Source organism: Mustela putorius, unplaced genomic scaffold (assembly GCF_011764305.1).
Source record: "Mustela putorius furo isolate JIRA1106 unplaced genomic scaffold, ASM1176430v1.1 tig00537227_pilon_pilon_pilon, whole genome shotgun sequence".
NCBI lineage: Eukaryota > Metazoa > Chordata > Mammalia > Carnivora > Mustelidae > Mustela > Mustela putorius.
Genome location: NW_025422368.1, coordinates 22,656,722 through 22,666,614, shown reverse-complemented (window position 1 = coordinate 22,666,614; position 9,893 = coordinate 22,656,722). Strand labels below are relative to the sequence as shown.

General features: G+C 36.0%; 1 protein-coding gene across 4 annotated transcripts in view; it reads right to left on the bottom strand.

Annotated features, from left to right (window-relative positions):
• Nucleotides 1–256: 256 nt before the first annotated feature.
• Nucleotides 257–9,893, bottom strand: part of RASSF8 (Ras association domain family member 8) — a 130,017-nt gene continuing 120,380 nt past the window's right edge. For all 4 annotated transcript variants that reach the window (XM_004776395.3, XM_004776392.3, XM_004776391.3 and 1 more), the window contains 3 exons: nucleotides 7,324–8,213; nucleotides 4,956–5,100; nucleotides 257–4,351 (listed from right to left, as the gene is read on the bottom strand). In XM_004776395.3, the coding sequence (XP_004776452.1) occupies nucleotides 4,230–4,351; nucleotides 4,956–5,100; nucleotides 7,324–8,213 (1,157 nt within the window). In that variant the 3' untranslated portion in view covers nucleotides 257–4,229. The remainder of the gene's footprint in view (nucleotides 4,352–4,955; nucleotides 5,101–7,323; nucleotides 8,214–9,893) is intronic.

Here is a 9,893-nt window from a genome sequence, read left to right as displayed (position 1 = left end):
TCTCATGACCCTGAGATCATGACCTGAGTGGAAATCAAGTCGGACGCTTAACTGACTAAGCCAACCAGGTGCCCCCAAACAGCCACCTTTTTTCTTAGCAATAGATAATTCTTAAGTTATAATAATTACCATTACTTTTAAAGAAATGTAATTTTATGTCACTGATATGCAGACCTTTCCTCTTTGGCATTTTTTAAAGAAAAAAAAGGATTTTTAAAATATTAAACACATAAAACACAAACCAGTAACTACAAAGTCCCAATGAATCCTGAAAATTTATTACTTGGGAGAATATCAGAGATCAATCCTTTGTTTTATAGCTCATGATAATAATCAGAAAATATACATTTTGAAATGAAAGTTGAAAAAAGAATAATTACATATAATACATATTACAGATATTTTATTGGTACATAAGCAAAGCAGTACTAAAAGCATATTTATGTGTCCACAGTAGTGAATGTGGCAATTTTCTGTTTAAAGCTGCAGCAACTCAAATCCTCCTTGGGTCAATAAAGAAAGACAGATTGGAAATATATTTAGGGCTATCACCATGTCTGGCTGTAAACCTATTTTTTAATCTTTCCCTCCCCCCCATATATATATGTATATACTTTATTGCCTTTATATTTCTGCTGGTTTAATATAATTAGTATACTAAATAGTTATCTGCATTTATTTGGTTTCTAAAAATATATAAAATGCATTGGAATAGAGCTCCTGCAGCTTTCAAGCAGTCAAGTGTCTGGGCATCGAAAGCTTATTCTGGAAATGTAAAGCAGCAATACTGAATAAATAGTGATTGTTTTGTCTCCTCCACACAGCTGATGGCCTTCACCCAAAACTTAAAAATACTGTAGCAAATAGTATAAACATGCAAAAAAATGGACATAATATAAAAGTAATACTTATGAGCTAAATTTTAATACAATAGAGATTAATAAAGACAACTTTAGGTAGAAGAGGGATGGGAACACAGCATTGTTATCTACATATAAATTAAGGCCCAATTTTTCAAAGGCAATGCACACAGGGAAATGCCCATCTGCCCACATCCTTTGCACACCTGAAATCAAGAGTTTTTGTCTTTTCCATATAATTTCCACAATCCGTTATTATAGTTCTAACTTGGAGAGATGTTCACAGAAATGGCTTTAAAGGTAGTTTCTTTACTCGAAAGACCATTTTTCTCTTATTCACAAAGAAAATGTCCTTTTAATGCAGATACAAAATTTATTTATGCTCTGGAAGCAAGTTCTTTATTTGTTTTTCTTAAACACTATGAATAATCACATTTCACACCATAAATTCTGTATTTTTGCTGTTTTAGCTCAATTTTGTGATTAATTTGAACTATGGGAATTGATGATTACTTCAGGAATGACTGAGGGACTTAAATGGGTAATTTCTATTAATACCAACCGAAGTCCCACATATAAATTCCCTGTGCATCAGGACAAAAATCATGCTAATAAATCAAAACACTCATTGAAAAAAAAAAAAAAAGCTCATAGAAAAAAACAAACAAACTGAGGAAGCCCACTATGGATCATTCTCTGAGGATGCTAGACACAATGCTATTTCAAATCATTCCTTGGTAAGAAAAAAAAAATTCTCTTCTAATGTAGTTAATACTTAAAGGAAATTATAATGAAACAACTTGCAGAATAATAATAACAACAATTAAAAAACCCTTTAATCTAGTTTAGTATTTAGAACCTGAATATTCCCCCAGATGCAAAATTTTATATTTGGTATTTTTATATATCATTGCCCACTGTTCTTGCCCTGCCCCCCCCAGCCCTGAAATGTATCCAAAAGATGTGGCATTTACTCTAACTCCTCTGTGTTCACAATAGGAATAGACTATATTATTTTTAAGATGTTCTAAGGGAAATGGGTTTTCTTTCTTCTATTTTAAAAAGACTTAGAAAATATTTCTTAGAGATGTTCTTTCAGAAGTAATGTGACTGATTAAAAAGTATAGCTGCTCAGTATATTTATCAAATTCACATTTGTATATTCTTCGCCTCTAGGAAATAGTATTTCTATCTGTAATTAGGTCCATAAAGATTATTTGGCATTTGGAAATTCAGAGGAAGTTGTCACAACGCTGCCAGTCTTAAAGTTATTAGATTAATGTTGATAATAATTTACAACAATTAAGTTGGATATTGACTTTGTGTTTTTGACGGCATGCCAAGGCATCTTTGCAATTAAAAACTGCAATGTTTAATATATCTTCAGTTTAACATTTTGATTTAAATAGAATGTGATTGATTTATAAAAATGTTTTTCTTTGTGAATAAGATCTTAATTTCTCTGAATAACAATAACAAAATGACTCTTGGTATAGGATGGAACCCTTTAAAAATAAGGCATATATTGGGCATACATAAATCATGACCATCACAAAATCTATAAAGTATCTTATTTTTAATTCTAATTTTTAAATATATATAGATATGAAATAACTATTATAAATTGAGAACAAATCTGTATAAGTTGTAGTTATGTAGGTTATTCCTCAAGTTATTTGCAAAATAGTATCATGGCAAGGTCAATTTGATAACTCCAAGAACCCAAAGAAAATACTATCTTTAGTTGAGGTCTGCCATTTAGCTGGACTAGAAAAGGCAACTCTGCATTATTACCTTCAGTTTTCTAGAAGCTTCTATATATTTTCATAGCCATTCTTAAAATTTTTCATTGGAAACCTAAATGCAGCATTCTCAGCATTCACTTAAATAAGTCAAATGTGTTAAAACATCCAAAGTTGCCCTCATGCATAAGATATGACTTACATCTTTTTATTGTTACCATGGCATTAATATACTAATCCACTTTTACTTTGTTGCATGAAAGTAATACAGAGAATACAGTTTCCTCAGAATTAAAAACTACTTTAAATTTCAGGTTAAGGTCTTACTTATGTTGTACCAAATTTTGATCAGAGGGAATGTAAAAATGGCAAAATGGTATCTGACCACATCCATCCAGATACTACTTGTGAATCTCAGTTAAGTCCCTATTCATGGGAGAGGTGTCGACTTATTTTTGGTTTTATAAATAAATAAGAAAATAGAGGTACAATTGGGAGACTCATATCCTGTAAAAGCCAAGCTCAGAAATGAAAAAAAAAATTTAACTTTATTTCCTTTGTAAAAAATACCTAACTCCAATGTACTTTCTATCTAAGTGATTGGAGAAATGGCGACAATCTATAAAGTACAGAGGAAATTATGTGTAAGCGGGAACTTACCCATGGGTGCTTACACCAACAGACTATACATACCTAAGTGGGTTAGTTTAAAGATCTATCACTTAAAGTAACCTTTCTGAAGCAGATCAACCAGATATCTCTTACTTACGTATCATGGCGACTCTGAGGATCCATGAGATTAAAACGATTAAGGCAGGGCAGGAACAAAACACATAATTTATTAGGAAACCCCATGCCTGTTTGGACAGATGATCTACCAACTACACTTCTGTTTAAAGTGTCTGAAGTACCGCAAATCTTTTAAACCTACAATTTACTCTTTTGGGTATGTGGTCATTCATATGCTGGAAATACTGTAAAGAAAAGATCCAAGTCCAGATGAAAACTAAAACCTGAATTATTTTGTCTAATGAGGCAATGGCTAAGAGACGTACACAAGCTAAACACAAGTGGGTTCCTCTGGAGTTAGGGCAGACGCTGGAGCTCCCTATGGCACTCGCAGAGCTGTAGGCCAGCAGGTACGGATGGACACTGGTGGCGTGCACACAGTCATAGTCACACAATTCAGAATGTAACTCAGTCACAGGATAAGTAGTAACAAAAAATATGAAAACAACAACATTCACCCACTAATCGGTTATATGGAATAAATTAAACTAAGTCAGTCACATATTTCTCTTCGCTCTTAAGTCATGGTTTTATTTACGTATACGCACAGCAGAATACTTTCCTAACTCTCTCAAAATGCTACAAATAAAAATGAAGGCTTTGCATTACAGCTGCTGGACAAACACGTCAACACTGTCGATGTGTGTGAAAACACAGTTTCTTTGTTCTTTAGCATCAGTGCACAGGGTATGGCTCCGAGTGGTATGCAATTTAGGACAGAAAAAAGAGACGGTGGCTTGTGAAATAGATCCTCTGTTCATCATTGGCACAAATCAAAGAAGGAATTCTTACTGTCCTTGGTACCTTTATCGGGTCTCTCCCCTAAAGACAGATAATGTTATACGTAGATGCCCTCAGGATTGAAACCAGACGAGATAGGATTCTGCAGAATACGAAGATTACTGGGGAGCTGCCGAGATGGACCAGGTCGCTTCAGGGACCCGGACTGGAAGGGTGCTTCTACACAGAAAACAAAGAAAACCATTTGGTGTACTCAGCAACCTGAAGTAGACAGCAACACGAAAAACTAGAACTTTTCCTGCTCTCAAGAGCCAAAGAGCAAACTGTAGAACTTGCTCCCCATGAGGTCTGGGATAAGAGGAGAAGACTCTTCTTGACCCTCTCTGTTGACACAAATAGTTTTCAGTGATTTCAACACCTTTTTAAAAAGGTGAGCATTCTCTTTCTCTTTCTTGGTTGTTCAGATGATACACATCTTTTAAATATCAGCACAGATTAATAATAAAGACTTCTAGGAGAGGAAGAAGGGGCATAAGGAACAGAAGCTAATAAAACTCAACAGACAATGGCTCATACATCTGGAAAAGGTTTCTTAAAGAAGCAGTTAAAACAATGACGTAAGATCTGGGGATTACATGCCCACCTATGTAAATCAACAACCTAGATATTATTGATTTTTCCCAGAAGCATGAAGCATGCCATTTTTTCTTTTAAGTGGCCTAGGCTTTGAACAGTAGGCTAACATTTTAACTGAATACAAGTAGTTCCTTTATAGCTAACCAGTGGGAATAAAGTAAAGAGAGCAGAATTCTCAACACCTTACCCCTTTCTATGTCTGCGTGTGAGGCATCTACTTCAATGGGCTCCGCGGGCAAAACAGTAACTTTTGTCCCCGTCTGTTGGATAAACTGCTGGAGGTTGACTTGCCGTAGCTCTTTAGTCAACTGCTCCAGTTCTTGTTCTTTGTCCTAGATGGAAGTTAAAATTTGTCTTTTTATTTGAAGAGTCACTCTTGGCCCTCTAAAGACATCCCGGTGATAGTCCATCTGCTTTAGGGGCTGGATGTGTGATCGTGCTTTCCCAAGAACACCGTTAGCAAACCCAGTCAATGTTGCCACAGTGGGCTAAAAAGAGGTCATTTCTGCTTTGGGGCACAGGCCAAAAAATAAGCAAATAAAGGACACAGCGTCTTTAGTCTGTCCTCTTTAAGGTGATGCTTTCCTCTGTTAGGAATACACTATGCACCTGATGAAATAAATCTATCTGTAAACTTTAATCAGTAAAATACTAGTTTTCGTCCATCCCAGTGTTTACGGCAATCTTGCTTTAAGTGTTCACAATTAAATTTCCTTAATGAGTTCATAGATGGCTGCAAAAATTAAAAGTCATTTGGTCCATGAGATTCAGAGAAGTTTTTGTTTTTGGTAAACTGTTTAACTTTTCATGGGATTCATCACTGAGATACATATTAGAGCATGAGGAAAGCAAGAGTCCCACAAGATTTTCGGTGTGGGGTTCTTAAGTCCTTGGCAAGGACAGGTATGAGAACTGAAGATCCTTAAAGAAAGGAGATCAAATTTGGACAGCTAGAAAGCTCAAAAAGCACAGAGAGGCATCCTGTGATTTGAATGGATGTTCTTTTTCCCTCTACTGCACCAGAGGAAAAAGTGGCAAGGCCTCACCCAGGCTGAGTGTATCTGAAGACTGGTAGGGGTAGGAAGAGATACCAGAAGTGAGTGGTTGTTTCCTCCACTTACTTTGAGTGTAGGGGGCACTAGAGATATGTTAGTTTGATTATGAGATACTTCCCAACGAGAATTACTAGCAATGACTATCATAAATTACTGTTTCCTGTAAATAATATCAAAGGCAACACAACTTCCAACTGTATCCTTTTTAAGGGTCAGAATGGATCCAAATAGTATAATACTGAAAAATCAGAGGTTAATAACCTTCTACTTTTATGGAATGAGAAATTCTTGATTTTCAAAATTTTGGTGGTAATTTTACCTCTTGACTATTGTTAGTGGCATAGAATAGAAATCATGTAAGTTCTTGAAACCTCAGCTTTTTCTGCTTATAGAACTGTTCACACTCTAAAGTAGCTCTGCTCAAGCTTCCATGTGCACTGGTACTATCTGGAGATACTTTCACAACAGAGATTCTGAATTTTTAACAAGCGTACCCTGAACTACATGCTTTGAAGAGCAAGCCTCTAAGCAGCACTGACCAATATAGCAACTACCAACGAGCACTTGAGATGTGGCCAAATGTAACCAAACCCCAAAATTTAAATTTAGTATTTAAAAATTTATTTAATATTAATATTTATTATGTTAAATATTATTTATATGTAGTATATTAAATATCCTCTTTGCAACTCCCCTAACATCACCATATTTTCAAGAATGGGTATCTGAGAAATACAAGTTGAGTGATGAGGATCTAATGGCAAAATATAAATGTTCTTGTATGTGAATCAGGAAGAGGGGAAAATCAGAGAGAAACTTTTGTGCCCCTCTCCTTAGGAAGGTAAGTAATATGGAGAAGAGAAGGGGTCTATTTACATCTTGGGAAAGATGGGGTGAACCACAATGGAGAAGTCAACTAAGCCGCCCAATCCTTGGTAAACCAATCTGCAGTAATCTCTTTTGGCTTTGATTTCCTTATCTCTAGGATGAGAGAAGGTCAGATTCACTATCTCATCATTAGTGTCCATTCCAGCTCTGAGATTCTATTCTCTGTATCCCATTACCTAATGTTACAACTGCCAGAGTAAGAGACCTCTTTCTGTGGAGCAAGAATCAGTTGTGGCTTTAGCGCTCCTGTTTGTTGTGGTCTCACATCTTAGCTTTGTCATAAGTCACAGAAATTCTATGAAACTTATACACCAAAGTAGGTTTCTAACTTTTTAATTTATTTGACAGACAGGACCACAAGTAGGCTGAGAAGCAGGCAGAGAGAGAGGAGGAAGCAGGCTCCCCGCTGAGCAGAGAGCTCGATGGGAGGTTCAATCCCAGGACCCTGGGATCATGACCTAAGCCTAAGGCAGAGGCTTTAACCCACTGAGCCACCTAGGTGCCCCAGTTTCTAACTTTAAATGTAAGAGAAAATGGACAATATTCAAGAAAATGCCAAGAATATATTAATTCTTTTAAACAGATGAAACCTTTCTATAGAAATGTTCTTACCTGTAATCGTTTGGTGGCTTGTCCAAGAGATCTTTCTACAGCTTTAATGCCATTTTCTAACCTCAGACTCTGTTGGCCTTGAATGTCGATTTCTCCCTTTACCTTACCAATCTTTCCTTTAACCTCTTCTTCATTGACTTGTGCCTCCTGAACTTCCCGTTGGAATTTTTCTGCTTCAAGACCACTTTCCATAGTCTGAATCTGAGCCAAATAGTCCTTTAATTTGCTCTCACATTCTGTTATTTTCTGTCTTATTTCTTGAAGTTGATCCTTCAGCTGTTTTTCATTTTCCTGTTCAATCTGCAATTCATTTTCCCAAAATTCTTCCTCTTCAATTTCGACATCATTTCTTTTGATCTTTTGTTCCAGGCGGACAATTTCCTCTTCAAGGTTAGAATTATATTTTTGCTCCCAAAATTGTATTTCAATTTCATTTGATTCTAGCTCTTTCTCAATGGATTGAAGCTTCTCTGTCTGCAACCGGATCAACTTCTTTAATTCATCTGCTGTTGTCTTGCAGTTGTTCAGCACCTTTTGCTTAAATTCAGTTTCTTTACCCTTTCCAAAAATGTCCATTAATCCTTTGGCACCTCCTGTAAATGTTAATGATTTCCTTTTAGGTTCTCTCCTTTTGATTGATTTGTCAATCTGAGGCCTCAGTTTAGCCAGTGGGGGCAAACTCTGCCTATATAAAGTTCTCTCCGGAATTCGAGCCACACTGTCTGAAGTGGGTCGCTCACTAAGAGATGGCCCCGTCCGACGTAAAATCAGCTGTACATCACTAGCATACTGCCCCCATTTGTTTAAGGATATGATAGGATTTTCATGAGGTGCTAAGTGTCTTTCAGTATCTCTCCATTTTTCTATAAGAGTGTACCTTCCTGTTCGACCTAGATAAAAAAGACAAGAATAAATTGTCAAAGTGGAATATGTGATAGCCAAAATGATGCAACAGAGGACACTATTTGATAACTGTGTCTTCTTGATTAGAAGCCAAGTCCAGTCCATGCTGCCTTTTAAACTTCTCTTGAAGACAAAAAAAAAAACCAAAAAAAAAAAACCCTTAAAAAACAAACAAAAAACCCAAAACCAAACCAAAAGCAACAAAACAAAACAACAACCACCACCAACTTCTCTTGAAGATATGTTAACAGTATAAAACTATGGCATGTGAATTACATATATCCATCTGATTTGCTTAGAAATTGAACTTTATACTTTAAACCTCCATGAGACTCTTACATTCTTATCAAATGCCCGATTGCCTAGACCTTCTTGTTTGGGGCAAGACCTCCAGCTCAAACAAAGGACGACACCAGAATGCCCCACTGGAAGCCATGAGGGCCTGGTCCCAGGAGCTAGGTAGAACTTCAAAACTTAATTTCCACTTCGTGAATCCCTTTGGTTTCTCTGCATGTTAAAACTCAGGGAGGTTGGAAGCCCCATTTTACTCCTGAAGGGAAGTATGGAGCCAATGGATAACTCAGCTCACAGGGGTCTGTACAGGTCTTTCCTCTGTCTTTGCATGAAGGCTTGGCCAACTCATAGCTCACACAGCTGGTATCTTTCTGAATACCTGTGGTAAATAAAAATCACCTCAGTGAAAATGATCCTTGAAAATAATTTTGTATAAAAATAGGAGCCCAAAGAGAAGTCTTCTACAGTTTTGGTAGTTGTTAACTTCAAAGATTCTTGTTTAAAAAAATAAAAAAATGCATAACTAATAAAAACAAAAATAATAAAAATCATATTTAAGTAGAAGTTATACTAAACCTAACTGGTAATTACAGAAGATCAAGTTTCAGAAGACAGTATGGTATCATTAACTTGAACACACTTCTTAAATATTTCACATTTAAAGTGGGTGGGTCAGATGGATTACATTTTGTTAAAAGTATCTGCTGGACACCTAAAAGTAAATAATTGTTACTTGTCTATTATATCTCAATAAAAAAGTCTCCATTACTACTTATCATTATTACAAGGAAGAAAATACTGATGCTGTCATCTTGCAATTACAACACTGATATATACAGCTATTGATTTATCCTCTTTTTAAATTTCATGAGCTTCTGAACCAATAGTAGTTATTTTCTCAGTTATCAGGTCAATAAATGCCGGTCTAGATACATATATATGCGAATATCTGTGTATGTAATTCAGAAGTAGTACATTAAGAGTGATATGGCTCTACATGAATGCATATGTTCTCATTTACAGAAACTGAATCTTGGGTACAGCTGACAAGTTGCAGCTTGTGAAGCAAACAGATCGGAGTTTTAATCCAGGGTTTTAATTACCTATTGGACAAACAGCCCAAGTTCCCTTCTAAAGTGGAGATACCACCAGTATCTCACAGGCTCTGAGAGCAAGAGTCAGGCATCATAAGGTCTATCACCATCACCTGGCCCATGGTAGGTATTCAATCAATACACAGTAGCCATTATTAATTTAAAGCACTGTTATTCAAGTAACAAGATGGCTGACCAGAAACCTCTCATAACCATAAGCTGACTTAAAAAAAATCCTCAAGCAACTTTTAGCAACTCCCAACAATATAACGCTGGAAA